The 15,984-nt window shown below is 40.2% G+C and overlaps 1 protein-coding gene across 4 annotated transcripts in view; it reads right to left on the bottom strand.

The window, feature by feature from the left end:
* The window catches only part of SLC5A12 (solute carrier family 5 member 12), a 60,001-nt gene that overhangs the window by 2,815 nt on the left and 41,202 nt on the right, over positions 1 to 15,984 (bottom strand). For all 4 annotated transcript variants that reach the window (XM_072619304.1, XM_072619302.1, XM_072619301.1 and 1 more), the window contains 5 exons: positions 12,333 to 12,445; positions 10,652 to 10,719; positions 7,669 to 7,755; positions 5,594 to 5,772; positions 974 to 1,077 (listed from right to left, as the gene is read on the bottom strand). In XM_072619304.1, coding sequence (XP_072475405.1) covers positions 974 to 1,077; positions 5,594 to 5,772; positions 7,669 to 7,755; positions 10,652 to 10,719; positions 12,333 to 12,445 — 551 coding nt within the window. The remainder of the gene's footprint in view (positions 1 to 973; positions 1,078 to 5,593; positions 5,773 to 7,668; positions 7,756 to 10,651; positions 10,720 to 12,332; positions 12,446 to 15,984) is intronic.

Genomic DNA, 15,984 nt, shown 5'->3' with positions numbered 1-15,984 from the left:
CCACTGATCCTTTCTCCCTGTATAAAGTCATCGACAGTCATCCTGACATTTGTCTTGCTACGGGACTCTCATAACTCTAGAAGAGATAGCAAGGCTGATGACTTTGTACAACTCTGCCTCACTTCCATCTATTTCATTCAAAAAGTCACGATGTCATTGGTCCTCTTTGAAATGAAGGATAAACTATTAGTCTAAGATTCTTCCTCCTCCTCTACCCCAACCCAATACCTTTCTTCAGTATTGTCTAATCTTCATTCTAAAATCAAATCTAGCCGTCTTACTTCCCATTCCTTTGGGGACATGCAAGGCAATTGGCTCTAATTAGGTAATTCAATAGAGTTGCTAATGATTGATAAAACTACCATTGTATAATGAGAAAAGCAGAGAATTTAGCATCAGGGGACCAGGAGTCAAATGCTAGCTCCTCTCCTTTACTACCTGTATAATCTTGGGCATATTACTTAAGCTTTCCAGACCTCAGTTTCTTCAGTTGTTAGGTGAGGGATTGGATGAGATGGCTGCTAAATTCCCTTCCAACTCTAAATCTATGACCTTACCAAGATTATAGTAGCTAACACACATACAGCATTTTAATGTTGGCAACATGGTTTATATATATTATCTTACTTATCCTTAACCTTTGAGGGAGGTGCTATTATTCTTCCCATTTGACAAATGGGGAAACTGAGGCTAATTAGGTGACTTGCCTGTACTTAGCTAGCAAGTATCTGAGATAACTGAACCCAAGTTTTTCTGTTTCCAAGTCCACTCTATTAAACCACCTAGGAAGGGACTTCGGTGCTATATCCCAAAGAGAGTAAGGTAGAATTTTCATGACCAGTTAGGGAAGGGACCAGAGGGGCTGCTTGGTCCCTTCTGACCACTACTAAATTCTCTGTTACACAAGGTCAGCTCTGCCAGAACTAGGACTGATTTTTATTAAGACCCCAAAAATTGAATTAATGGTACCAACCTGTTATGAAGCTGATAAGCAAACCAGCAAGGACGCATCCCAAGCACCCTACAGCACTGTAGTAAAGATAGGAGAGTGAATACCAAGTCTCAGCCAGGGCTGGTCTGTGAAAATGCAAATAGAAAAGTGATCATCGATACGGCCTTGGCTTCTGCACAGGCAATTGTAGGAAGAACAGAAGTCACTTAGATAAGATGAAACTCTAAGAGGCTTAGCTCCATGGAGCCTGCTGCTGGCTCCCAGGGCATCTCACCAAGCAGCAAAGCCCAGCACAGGGGCCTTTGATGGCATCCAATTTGACAAGTTATAGACTATGTGAGGTTTTACATCTCCTGGTTATTTCAAGTGTATAAATGTTAATACTTTTTACCAACAGTTCAGCCCTTTCAACCATCTATTACATGCTGCTCACAACCCCAAGAGTTAGGTAGAACATAGACTGTTACTCTCCCCATTTTATAGAAAAAGAAAGAATAACCCAGAGAGCACTAATATTAACAGGTGATTTGACATAGTCCTTCACTAACATGATCTCGTGATGTCTAATAATAATAATGACAGCTACCATGTACATAATGTTTTTGAGTTTTCAAAGCACTTTACATATTTTTTCATTTGATCATCACAAGAAACCCTTGATGTAGGTGCCATTATTATCTTCATTTTACAGTTGAAACTGAGACAGAGGTTAAGTGAAGTACTTGGAAGGATATAGCTAGTATCTGAGGCAGGATCCCAAAACCCTGATCTACCTCACTCTAAGTCTCAGGCTTTATCTACCTTGCCATGGCTAGAAGTATCCAGTACAGTGGATAGAGTGGCAGATATGAAGTCAGGAAGACTCATCTTCATGAATTCAAATCCAGCCTCTGACACTTACTATTTGTAAGTCATTTAACTGCTTGTCTCAGTTTCCTCATCTGTAAAATGAGCTACAGAAACAAATGGCAAACCACTCCTGTATCTTTGTCAAGAAAGCCCCAAATGGGGTCATGCAGAATTGGATGTAACTGGAACAACTGAGCAACCCTAACACGAATGGGAAGTGGAGACCACAAGGTGCTATGGAAGAGTTCTGCCCTTGTCTTTGCCCCTGACTATGTGTTTCTGGACAGTTCCATTTCCTTGTCTATGATAATAATAGATACATAAGGGACACAGATACTTTGATAAAAGGAACTCTCACATAAGGAAGTTTCCTCTCCCACTGCAACTGGACACACCCTCTGCAATTCATTTTTGTAGAGAGCTTACTGGTGCACTGACAAGTTAGAAGTCTTTTCCAGGATCACAGTGCCAGTATGGATCAGCCAGGACTTGAACCCAGGTTTTCTAGCTATATATTCATTAAACTATATTTCTTTCTCTCCGCATTGGAGTCAGGAAGTCCTGGGCTTTAAATTCAATGCACTAAGTATTTGTTAAGTGTTTACTATTTGCCAAGGGCTTGAGAAACAAAAAGAAGTAAAAGAAAGTCCCTACCTGCAAGGAGATTACAATCTAATGTACTGAAATCTCACTTTTGACTCTATACTAATTGTAAGATCTTGGAAACATCACTTTCCCTCTCTGTGACCCAAGCAACTACACACTTACATGTATGTATGTATATGTGTGTGTGTGTGTGTGTGTGTGTGGAGAGAGAGAGAGTATAAGCTATAGACCAATACTATACACATAATATATTGGATGGAAGATTTAGAGTCAGGAAGACCTAGATCATTTCCATAATCCACTAATCTCCCTGCTTCAGCTCTCTCCCCACTCTATGCTTTTTTCCACTCAGCATAAAATTGATCTTCCTAAAGTGCAGATCTGACTATGTCAGTCCTCTGTGATTCTCTGTCACCTCCAGGATCAAATATAAACTCCTCTGTTTGACTTTTAAAATTTTTCATAACCTGACTCCTTCCTAGCCTTTTCACATATCACTTAGCCCCATGTATTGTGACCCAGCCTAAGCTACCCACGTCATGGAAGAATTTTCATCTGACTTTTCTTCCTTTAAAGATCAAGTGATTTTTGGGGGGGGGGGGCAGTTAATCCTCTAACGAGCACCAACTCCATGTTCTATAGTGTAGTGGAAAGGATGCTGTATTTGTAGTTGTAGGAACTGGTTCGAGCTTGGGAAAGTCACTTAACCCCTTGGTTCCTCAGTTTCTTTATAAAATAAGAATTTTTTGTGAACTTTTAAAAAATGGGATAATTATATTTCTATTGTAACTCTGTAGATTTTGTTATTTTGTGCATTTAAAAGTATTATTCTGATAAGGTGTCCAGGACAAAAAAAACCACACATACACACACGCACAACTCTGTTAAGAAACTTTGAAGTAAATGAAATGGTTGGATTAGATAGCCTTCCAGCTCTGAAATCATGATCTTACAAACATCTCTGACCTTGGTGCTGTGGGTGGCAGTAGATTTTCTGTCCTTTACTCAAGGGGCTTACATTCTCCCAGGGAATGAAACAAGTAAACACCTAAATAAATACTAAGATATTTGGTAAGGAAAAGCTTTCCCAAGGAGACGATACCTGATCTGAGGCTTGAAATAAGCCAGGAGGGAGTGCATTCATTTCAGGTAGTGAAGACAGTTTGTGCCAAGGCACAAGACAGAATACTGAGATTGGGGGACAAAAAGAAAAAACCAGTAATGTCATCTCTTTGCTGTGAATCTGGAATTTTGGTGAGGGAAGCAAGAATATGATTCCTACAAATTAGAGTCTCTCTCATGATGAGTTCCTAAGAAAGAAACTGAGCTTAAGTTAGGATAAGCCAGAATTTTCCTTTAAAGGAGGAGACATATCTTCACATAAAATTGGGAAAAAATACAATGCTAACAAGTGGGGAAAAAATAAAGAAGACGGAATAGAATGGTAGAAAGAATATTGGACTTGAGATTGAGGTTTTTTGGCCTCAACACCTATCTGTGTTCTTTACTTGCTGGGGAATCTTGGGCAAGCTGCACAATGCCCTTAATGATCCTATTACATATTAGGTGATCACTTATACTTTGGGCTAAATTTGGAGTGTCATCTGACATTGAGTTGGAGGAGATATTGTCGTACCTGTCTTTGCCATACCTCCACCAACCCCCTTCTTTTTCTTGAGATCTAGATTTAGCTACTTGACTACAAAGGGCAAAATTGAGTCCACTCCCTGGGAGAAAAATGGCAGAACAGCAAAAAACAAACTTTGATTGATTATTCCGGCTATTGTTTCTGCAAAACTCTCACCATCCTTCCAGTTACCTAAGTTGGCAATTTCAAAACTATCCTCATCTTCACTCACCTTTTCTCTACATTTCTAATTGGTTTCCAAGTATTGTTAGTTCCATCTTCAAGAGTTTCTCATCACTCCCCTTATTTCCACTTACATCTTATATGGTCATCACTCTAATTCAGGTCCTCCTCATCTCTTTTCTGGGTTATTGGAATTGCATCCTCTTTGGGCCCTCTCATTTCCAATCTACCATCTATACAGTGACCAATCAACTACTTCTAAAGCAAAGTCTGACCACGTAATTCTTGCTCAAAAGTTGACTACTTCCTGCCTATATGATAAAATACCAGCTTCTCTATCATTCAAAAACCTTCACAATGTGGCTCTAACTTGCCTTTCCAGGCTTATTACACATTCATCACATTCACGTACTTTGCCTTCTGGCCACACTAGCCAGAATGTGCTGTACCTTGTACGTACACAGTATCTGCTCTCTGAGTGTTTCCACAGGCTGTCCCTCATGCTTGAAATTCAGAACTTTTTCTCCTCAGGGACTTAGAATTTCTAATATCAAGGTGCCAGAGAAAGTTGTACCTTCTCCATTCAGTCCTTTCTGATTTCTTCCCTGACCCTCAGGGTCTAAAGAGGGCCTAAGCCCTCTTTCAAAGATTACTCTCCATGTAGTCACTTACGAATTTTGCTTTTCCTATTAATTACAGATGAGTTTCAAATCTGCCTGCCTCCTAACTCTTTTACTCTTAACCTTTGTCTGTTCTTGGAGGAGACCAGTAGGGCCTCTTGAGAAAGGCGTGTCATAGGCTTTAGAACTGAAAGGAACAGATGAGGCTAAGTGATGTGCCCAGTTTTACATAGGAAGTAGGTAGCAGGGCTGTATTCAAACACAGGTCTCTCAATTCCAAATCCAATGCTTTCTTTCCCTCTGTACTCCTTTTTCTGTGAGTACATTGTTTTGTTTTGTTTTTTTTTTATTTTACCTACAGCAAAAATATTTGGCAGGCAGGACTCTTACCATACACAAGACACCAAGATTGCTTGCACCAAGAAAAGTAAGAGAAGTGCCCCACAAAGTTGGGAAAGAAAGGAAGACTCTAGGAGAGGGATATCACAATGATTTGATCTTGGGTGTAACGTCCTTCTCCAGGAGCCTTCAGTCTGTCCCTTCAAGAGCCAAAATGTCTCTTTTCCTAGCTCAATTGCACCTCTGATCAGCCCACATTGGTGGCTCAGGCTGGCCCACTCAAAGTCCAGCATGTGCCAGATGTAGTTAAAGATTTCTCCTCATATTTCACTGAGTAAAAAAAGTATCTATGGATAAAACCTAGCACTGGCATATATACTTTGCTTTAATAAGCTTCTTTTTTTGTTGTAAATGTACCTGTTCACAATCTCTGGAGGAGCCGTTGTGGGCAATGCTTCTGTCATGTTCAGTTGAACACATTGTTCTGTTGATAAAACCAAAGGATGGGTCTTGGCTGCTGGGGCAGGGAACACAAAACCTCCAATAGCCACCCAGAACGACAAGGCAATTCCAGTCAGGAGGCCCCCAAAGGCACCCTTCAGGAAGGAAAAAGAAATTAGACACTGAAAAGCTATCTCATAGAATGAATGAAAATGAATATTGTTTAAAAACTGATAAGTCTGGAAGCTAGATTACATTCTTGGTCCTGTCTCCTGGAAATAGTTTACTCCCTCCCATTTCATCTCCCCTGTCACCCACACAGCAGTCGTATTTAAAAGCCAATTTGGTCTTCGCTTAAAGCACCATGTTCATAGGTGAAGTCTGTCCTTTGGGCTTAACTATCTTAAACTGTAAAAATAAGGAGTGCCAACTTATCAAAATGGCCATAGCTCCTCCTGTGGTAAAATTTCCTCTAATCCTAAGGAACATAGCTACAAATGGTCAGGCATGTGCCGCTATCATTCCCCTGATATGCTTGTCTTTCTCATCAGCTGTCACTTTTTTCGTAAGAGCAAATCTACCCAATTCAATATAATTCATCAAACATTAAGTAGCTACTATGTCCCCAAGCACTGTACTGGTCACTTTGACTACAATGACAAACTGTAGCTGTGCCAGCCCTTGAATAAATAAATATAAAACATATCCAAAGTAATTTCATGGGGAAAAGTAAACAAACAACTTGAAATAATGGGAATAACTTATCTAAGATGTGGTGCCTACTATATACCAAGCCCTGAGGTACACAAAAAAGGCAAGAAGCTTAAAGCCCTGCCATCAAGAAGCTTGAAACCTAGGGATTCCTCAAAGTTGGAGGTGAGGAAGAATATTCCAGACATGGGACCATCCATCAATGTAAACTTTTAGAAACTGAATGAGCATCCCTTTAAAATTTTAAAAACTAAAGATTTTATGAGTATCTCAAGTCTTCACTAGATTAATCATTTATTCCCCATGGAGCCTGGAAAGGACTTGCTTGACTCATATTGGCTGTCTAACCAGAAAAGCTGCTCCACTCTCAGTGTCTAAGGAACATCACCAGCCTGATTCTCTCTCCCCAACTAAAGTGAATTATTCATTAGCCCTTGTTGGAATCAATACAGTGTGTTAAATCAACCTGAAGTGCCTTGGAGTGGGGAAGGGAAGGAAGGACTTATTCCTTAGAGGATAAACTAAACCTCAAAGTTCCTCACCTTTGTAAGTGTATGATTTGTAGAATAACTTGACCAAGAGTAGAAGCCAGAACTCATCCTTGTCATAGAATAAAAAGGTTGTGATAAAATGCTTTAAAAAAAATGTCTGCATTGCTGGACAACATAAAATGACAGCATCCTTACTCTTGCTAAAGAGATCTTGCATTATTGGGTTCAAAACAAAACTTTCTCACTTAATATCTGTGTGATCTTTGTCAAGTCATTTAACCATTCTGCCCCTCAGTGTCCTCATCTGTCATGTGGGGGAAGTGGATTATCACAGTGCCTGGAACACGGTAGGTACTCAATAATTTTTTTGATTAAATGTCTAGATGACCTTTAACATCCCTTTAAAGACTTTCTAAGACTATGTACTCAACTGTTAGTTGTCCATTATCCTCTGTCTGTCTGTCTGTCTGTCTCTCCCTCCCTCCCTCCACTCTCCCCTTCATGTCCCCATTCTCCTGGCTCTCTTTTAGTGCTCTGGAGCACATAGAAGATGCTTCCATGTTTCAGTACATGTGGCCATAAATAAATAGTTGTTGAATGGATTTGCAACACAGCTTTGGAATTCCTGTACTTTCTTTATAGAGAATTGTAGCTTCAACCTAAACAGTTTTGATTAAGGAAGTAGGGAGGGGGAGAGTAGGAGGGCAGGGGATTCTCCTATTGGTCTAAGGGAAATGTCTGTCACTCCCAAAGAGATATCTTTCAGCTATGAGATAATGCTTGAGGCAAAGGGAAATACGGAGAGGAAGTCAAGGGAAAGAGATTTCACAAGTGATTCTCAGCTCATACCTTCCAGTTGACAAAAGGAAATATAATTCCCAAAGTGAACAGGCCAAGCATGGGTCCCCCACACATGCCATGGATGCTCAGTGCAGCCTGGAGAGGAAAGGGCACAAAGACAAGGCATTGTAGTAATGTCCCATCTGGACTTGGCCTGGCACAATCCTTGGGCATCCATTACCCTTGTACCCAAGGAAAGGGAAATGGTTCTAGTTTAGTTTGTTTACCTATTTCATACCTCTCCACTTCATCCTACCTCTCATGTATTTTCTGACTTTTTTCCCATCTTGAGAACCTCACTTTCTAATTTGCTCATACTATCCTCCTGTCTGACTATCTTCCCCATCCCTTTCTATGCCTATTGAAATCCATTCTATTTTTCAAGGTCTCTTATCTCTTTCATAAAACTTTCTCTGATTACTTGGCCATCCCAATTCCTCTAGTTGAAAAAAATCCTAACTTCACAGGCTCTTCTTATAACTTTGCAAGATCACAGAATCTACAACTAGAACTACAACCTCAGAGATCCTTTAGTCCAATTCTGCACTCTCATTTTATAGATGTTCCAGTAGGAGGATCAAGGAATTGGGAAATGAGGCTAAAAGGAAGCTTAGGAAAGAAATGTTCACTTTATCAAGGTATTTGAAGGGCTATAATAAGGAAGCATAATTTAATTTAAACTTCTTAGACACATAGGGAAGATCTAGGAACAATGCAATGGAAATTTTATGGAGACAGATTGAGATAAGGAAAAGCATTCATGTTAGAGCTATCCAAAGTAGAATGAGCCACTTCTGGAGGTCACGGATTCTCCCCATCACTAGACATCTTCAAGTAGAGGCTGGATGAACAGCTGTCATATAGACTGGAGAAGGAATTCTGATTCTAGTTCTACCTGTTAGACAAAATGACCTCCCATCTTTCTAATTCCATGATTCTACAAGATGGTCAAAGGTCCCTTCCAGGTGGAGAATCTTCATCCAGCAAGATGTGCTACAAAATCCAATTCTGCTCAGGATTCATTTTAAGAGAAATAAACTACTCAGGTATAGCTTTAGAAAGCGGAGGCCAGCAGGACTGAAGGCATTCTTTTCCCATAGCTGACACTTAATAAGAAAAGCCTTGCATTTTTTTCCCCCTGATTGATGGGATTAATTCAAAACTGCTTTTGGTTTTTGGTATAGTAGGAGAAACTAATTTACTCACTTCCAATTTATTGCACCTAGGAGAATCCAGGAAGTTGATAAAGTAATTTGCTATACCTGGTGGAAATACAGACTAACCATAGCAAGGTGGTGAAGCATCAATTGATTATTCCAGAAAATGTGTCTACTCGGTGGGAAATGGGGGAGGCCAATGTGCCAGCTTTAAAATATTCATGTTGGATTTAAGTCTTTTGTTATATTTGTGGTTTATCCTGTATGGAAGCATCTATACGATTTCTTTTAAATCTCAGAATAATATAATGGCTAACATTGACAGAGTGCTTCAAGGTTTACAAATACCATTATATAATATCTAACAACACTGCAAGGTAGCTGCTACTGTTATCTCTGCTTATAGGGGAGTAACTTGCCTACACACACATTATAAGACTCCAAGTCTAATTCTCTAGCCATTGCGCCACCTGGCTGCCTCAGTGAGAAGAAGCCTTGAAGGTTTTCTAGTTCACCCATCATCCAATACCGTTGTCCCTAATGGATAACTTGAACACCTCAGGAAAGGGGCACTGGCTACACCTGAATCAGGCCTTTCCCTTCTTGGATAGCCCTAGTCATTAGTTCTTATGCTGATCTTGAATCTGAGAAATGAATGAGGGTAGACAGAGGGGATGGAGAAGGAAATGACAGATCACTCCACTACTTTTGCCAAGAAAATCTTATGGAGAGTATAGTTCAGTGTTATGACTGAACAGCAAGAGAGAGAGAGAACAAGACTGAGGATGCTCTATCTTCTATAAGAAAGGCCATGTTGAGAGGTAGCAAAAAGCAAAAAAAAAAAAAAGAAGTACTGCATTTCTGGTTCTGCCATTCAATATCTCTGGAGCTAGGTATCATTCCTTATGGATAAGGGATATGGAAACACTTTGAAGAGTAGACAGGGTAAGGCACTCCCCATTTAAGGGTGCTTAAAAGCACCAATTCCAATGCACTTAGAGGGTAAAGGTATAGGGCAATTTGAAGATGAGCCCAAACATCCACACTGGAGGCTCTGATGTTGCTTTCAGAACTAGACATGTTTGAATATGATATTAACATGCCCTCTGTGCCCCATCACCAATTAGGCATTCCATCATTTGGAAGGTTGTTTGATGTTTTAATGGGTTTCTAATTCATTTAAACCAGCAATTTACTATCTCAGCTTCTTTGGCATTTTGCCCTGGAGAACAGAATATTCTGTTGCAGGTAACTTGAAGAATACATGACTACAGAATGGCAGAGTGGTATAGAGAAGAGTTGACCTCAGATTCAGGAAGACCTGGGTAGAACTTCTGCCCAGACACATACTGATTATACAACCCTGGGAAAAGTCACTTAAATTCTCAGTGCCCAATTCACTGAATTTCTTTAATATTATAAATTGCTTAACAGTTGCCAGTCTGTAGTAATAGGGGATGTTTCCTCTCTGGGGGAATAAATACCATGTACCAATAAAACCACAAGCTGGGACTGCCAACACACCCACCCACACCCACCCCTGCAAAAAACAAAAATAAATAAATATGAATGCAAGAAGAGTGTGTGAAAATCCTAATTCCCAAAGAGGTCAAGTGAGTTACATCTGTTCACACAGCTAACATCACAGTAAATGTCGATGTGAGATTTGAACTCCCTGACTCCAAATCTAGCCCTCTATCAGGTAACACTATCTCTAAAACCGCTTAAGAAATGGCATAACCATCCAGTACATGCTCTCTCAAACACACTTCTGTGAACAAGTCATATTAACAAGAAAATTCCCCTATATTTTCCCCATAAATTCAAAACTATACCTGTAGAACACCTCCCATGAAGGATGCAACAACCGCCATGGTGGTACAGAGAACTCCAAATAACAAGCCTGAAAGAAAGAATGGTCATTTGGAACAGTTCTGTGGACCTTGCCTCCCTGTACAATCCTGATATGAACCAGACTCCCTAGAAGATTCACCTTCAGAAAGGATCTCATTCATTGAGAGCTGGACTAACCTATGAAAATTGCCTCAAAACTAACAAAGTTTCAGGAGGGTCTTTCCTAGAATGAGCATTTCCCTGTGTCAGACTGAATGAATTCTTGAGAATTAAACTTATGGACATTCTTTCTCTGACCAAACACTTTAGGAACAAGTAAGGGTAGAGAGAAGGCAAGTAGACACAGATCCTTGTAGTTTGCATGGGAAACTACCATTTTGTAGTTGGATAGAAAGAAAAAAAAGATCCTGCCATCTGGCTCAGCCTCTCAAAGCCACGTGGCCTCAGGCAAATTATCTTTCTCTTGGTCTCAGTTGTTTTATCTTCATAATAGGGATAATACATATCCTGAACCCTACCAGTTGCTACAATCTTCCCTCCCATAATACTTTCCAATTAACTACTTTGTGTGTACATATGTATTCGTTAACTAAATTTTACACAGACACATATATGTATGTGTATGCACTTGTACATACACATATGTGTGTATGTATATATGTGTGTATATGTGTGTGTGCACTTGCTGCCTTCCCAGTAGAATACAAACTCATAGATAATAGGGATCACTTTGTTCTTTGTACTTGCATCTCCAAATCTTAGCATGGAGCCTGGCATACAGGGGTTACTTAATAAAGACATGTTCGTTATTTGATATTATTCCTACTTCATGGATCAGATTAGATAATCACTGTGTAACTGAATATAATATGTTCCTAGAGACACCCACCCCCACACACACATATATTGTGTTTTTGTCCTTCAGATCTATAGATACACACAGATAAACAGCTATTTGTATACAGCAGTCTAGCATAGTGCTTGCTCAAAGCAGACCCTAAATGAAAGATTGTTACATTGAAGGACTTCACCAATGGAAGGTGTTCATGTGATCCTTGATACAATCCAATGACCATTTTGGTGAATGCAGGGCAGAGGTACATTTCATAGGATCATAGGATTAAAGGTGAAAGGAACCTTAGAGATATTAGAATTTTGATTAAAAAAATGAATTCCCCATGTAAATAAAAAATTCCTATTCCTACAGTTTTAGGGGAAATAATGAGAAGGCAGGAAGAAGGGAGGGTTCAAGTAAGTTTCTCCGTAACCATCCTGTTCCTACCTAAATATCCATCTCTGATGAGAATACTCTAAAGGGATCTTAGAAGCCATATAATTCAACCCTTGCTCCCCCCCCCCCCCCCACCATTTTACAGATGAAGAAACTGAGGCCCAGGGAAATGATACTTTGTCATCACAAATAGAAGAGATTGGATTCATCCTCAAGTGTTCTGACTCCACACTGAATGCTCTTTCCATGACATCATTCTGGCTATTTTTTTCCATGTATTTAAAGTTCTGTGTACAACTATGTATGCATGCATGTGTCTGTCTATAATCCTGTATTCTAAGCCCCACCATAGAGATGGGAAGCCTTCCAAAGGAACCCAGGGTCAAGGCAAGAGAACAGTACATCAGGAGAGGCCAATCAACTGTACCCACATAAGCCTTTGCTGATCCACGTGCTCAGCTTGTCAGACAGGTTGGGGAAGAAGATCTTGACAAAATCCTCAAAAGTCACTGTTGCTAAGGCATTAATGCTGGCAGCCACCGTGCTGCAGGGAGAGAGAGAACAGAGAAAAGCCCATGAGCCCTATGACACAAGCCTCCCATCCCTCCATGGAGCCCAGGAGTTGGGCAGCTCAGGGAGATGGTATCACTTCCAAAGTACTCAAATAGAGGATTGCCTCACGGTGGATGCCTCTAGGTGGCACTGAGCCAGCAGTCAGGAAGACCTGAGTTCAAATGTGACCTCTGACACTTAGTAGCTGTGTGACCCTGAGCAAGTCCCTTAAACCTGTTTGCCTAAGTTATCTTTAAAATGAGCTGGAAAAGACAATGGCAAACGACTCCTATATTTTTGCCAAGAAAACCCCAAATGGAATCACAGAAAGTCAGATATGACCAAAAAATGACTGAACAACAAGAAAGTGCTAGCTCCTTCCTTACTCTAATTGGCTCCCTCCTTTCCAGGGCAGTTTTTGACTCAAGCTCTTAATCCAGACATTAATTAGGTACTAATAGCCTTGAGAACCTTTTTTAATACCAGCAAATTTTCTGGAAAAAGAGAGTGTTTAGGGTCATCTGAAGTCAGCAGCAGCTGCAACAGCTGTGACAGCCACCAGAATGGCACGGGGCATGATCTCTTGTACTTAATAAGTGTTTGATAAATTAAAAGGAATTAAATTTTTCCAGGAACAAGAGCCCAACCTCTGATTCTAGACAACATTCTTTGGATGTACATTCTGATGAAAGGAAAAACAAGACAAAGTGGAAGATGTTCCCAGGGTCCATTTCTCTTGTTCACCTTCTCCAGAGACTGGAAACATCAGAGCTCCCTTCAGTCTAGTCCTAGGGTTCTGAGTCTTCTTGTGTCACAGACCCATTTGTCAGTCTGGTGAAGCCTATGAGACCTTTCTCAGAATGATCATTTTAAATGCATAAAATTACAAAGGAAACCAAAGTTAATGAAAATATGTCATTTTTCCCATCCACATTCACAACCCTTCTGATATCTCACCATGCACCCCACATTAAGAAGCCCTGACCTAGTGGGAGCAGAGAGGAGGAGGAAGAGAAGGAGAAAAAGACTCAGTCTCCCAAAGAGCAGAGATACATCAAGGCTGGCTACCCCAAAGAGGCTGTAGAGAAGCCTGCTGGGAACAGGGAGGAAGGAAGGAAGGAAGGAAGGAAGGAAGGAAGGAAGGAAGGAAGGAAGGAAGGAAGGAAGGAAGGAAGGAAGGAGGGAAGGAAGGAGGGAAGGAGGGAGGGAGGGAGGGAAGGAAGGAAGGAAGGAAGGAAGGAAGGAAGGAAGGAAGGAAGGAAGGAAGGGAGGAAGGGAGGAGGGAGGGAATCAAGAGTATACAATAATATAGCTATTTCCTGCCAATTATCTGCACTCAGTGTATTTAATGGCATTGAACATAACCCAACTTCCCAAGGAGAAAGCTGGGGCTCCAGATATTTCAGGATCATAGCTAGAAATAAACCATTAGTTATTATTTCTGAAGGCTGTGCTCCTTGAGATCATGGACTGACTTTTACATCTTCCTGCCCTGCTCCGAGAATAGAGCCTGGCACACAGAAGGCAGATCATAGATGTTTGTTGACTGAAATGCTGACCTGTCATATGAGATCCAAGGCCTTCTGCTTTCAGCTTCCTCACTGAGCAGTTATATAGCATTTCTTGCTGATTATGTAGCATCGAATGATACAGATCAGCCCTTGGTATCCACCTGCTGGGCAACATGGTGGATGGAGTGCCAGACGTGGAGATTCAGAAAGGGCTAAGTCTGAATCCTGCCTCAGACATTTGCTCGCTGTGTGAATCTAAGCAAGATATTTAACCTCCCCCTGCCTCAGTTTCCTCCTCTGTAAAAGACCCTGTCACTGAGTTGTTACAAGAATCAGAGAGATAACATGCAAAGTGCTTTGTAAACTTTGAAGTGCTACATAGAGGCAAGCTACTATTATTGTGAAGTTGTTATTATTTCAGCCTCAGAGATCTTAATAGGAATGAGATTGCCCTGACTGCTTCAAGGAGGGCTGGAAATCTCAGTGCTAAGCTTTTTCAGTGCTAGTAAAAGTTAATCTATTTATTTGCCCTCAAAACGTAAGTCTCTTGGAGGTAGATTGCAATACATTCTGTTGCACAAAGGAGCACAGTCAAAAACAGGCCCATTTGCAAATGGGTCTGGATTTCTGCAACCTGGCTGAGAAGACCTGCCCAATGCAGGAGAAAGGACTGCTCAGGGACTAAATAACAATGAAGTTAAAGCAAATGTAATAAAAATACTTTGGGCAAATTTCAAAGCATTTAGTTAAAAAGCATTTGAGTACATACGAATATCTGCCCCTCCTAACTTTTTTAAACTTAGTAGATCTGGTTTATTTGGGTTTTTTTTTTATTATATTTTTAAATTCATTAAGCCAAAAAGGATTTCATAAGTGATTCATTAAAAATTTGCTATTTTTGATCTCTCTCTCCCTCTGTATATATGTGTGTGTGTGCGCACATCTGTATGTGTATATATATGCATATGTATATGTATGTATGTATGTATGTATGTGTGTATGTATGTGTGTATGTGTGTATTTAATTCCCTTGCTCTCTTAGCTTTATTTGACTCTTTAGCAGGTCCTATCTGCTGGGTCAGCCTATTTAGAAAAAGGCTCACGTCTACAAAATGCCTTAACAGAGACATCTCACAAAACTCTGTGATGGCTGTAAAGATGTTATGTCAGCATGGGCTAATGCTGCAAATTAATTGTTCCTCTACTGCTATGGCTTGTTTAGAAAAGCTTGGGGAGGATTGGTCTCCTTGGGAATAGCTCTAAGCTAAGCTATGAGGTGGCAACAATCTATCTTGAGTGACATTTAAGCCTTGTTAGTTAGTTAGTTAGTTAGTTAGTAATATCTACCTCTTTCCTCCTAAGCACTTGGTGCCTTTTATCCCCCAGAACCTCACAATAACACTATGCAGGCTTATCCCCAGAGAGCATACAATATTATAGATTCATATTTAAGATCATAAGATCTAGAGCTGTAAAGGCCCTTAAAAGTCATTTTTTTTTTTTTACAGAAAAGAAAATTGAGACCCAGAAAGGTTAAGTGACTTATCATTCAGGTAGCAAAATCTACATTTGAACTCAGATCCTGTGATTTCAAGTCTCTTTCCATGGAAACTTCCCATAAAAACTTTTGTGTTCCCTTTTCCCTAAGCTCAGTGTCTATTTTTTTCAAGGTAACTAGTTTATATGTGCTGTTAATTGAACTGAATTTTTAAAAAGATTACAAAGCACCTAGTCCGGTGCTCCATATTTAGTAAGCCCATAAAAATATGTATTAACTGACTTGCAGACTGCCAACTGCCTTGCCCTTTGCTAGGGTTGGATGATACAAATTTTCAAAGAACCGGTCCTTAGCTTCAAGTTTACATAAATGAAAATAATGGTCTAGTTTCCTTTTAACAGTAAAATTGACAAATATAGAATTTCAGGCCCCCCCTCACAATATTTCCTTTCACCCCCAAGACAGCTTATTATCATAAATACCTGTGAGCCTAGCTTTGCCAGGTTCTCTAAACTCATATAT

The sequence above is a fragment of the Notamacropus eugenii genome, chromosome 6 (assembly GCF_028372415.1).
Source record: "Notamacropus eugenii isolate mMacEug1 chromosome 6, mMacEug1.pri_v2, whole genome shotgun sequence".
Lineage (NCBI taxonomy): Eukaryota > Metazoa > Chordata > Mammalia > Diprotodontia > Macropodidae > Notamacropus > Notamacropus eugenii.
This window is presented reverse-complemented; position numbering and strand designations above follow the sequence as displayed.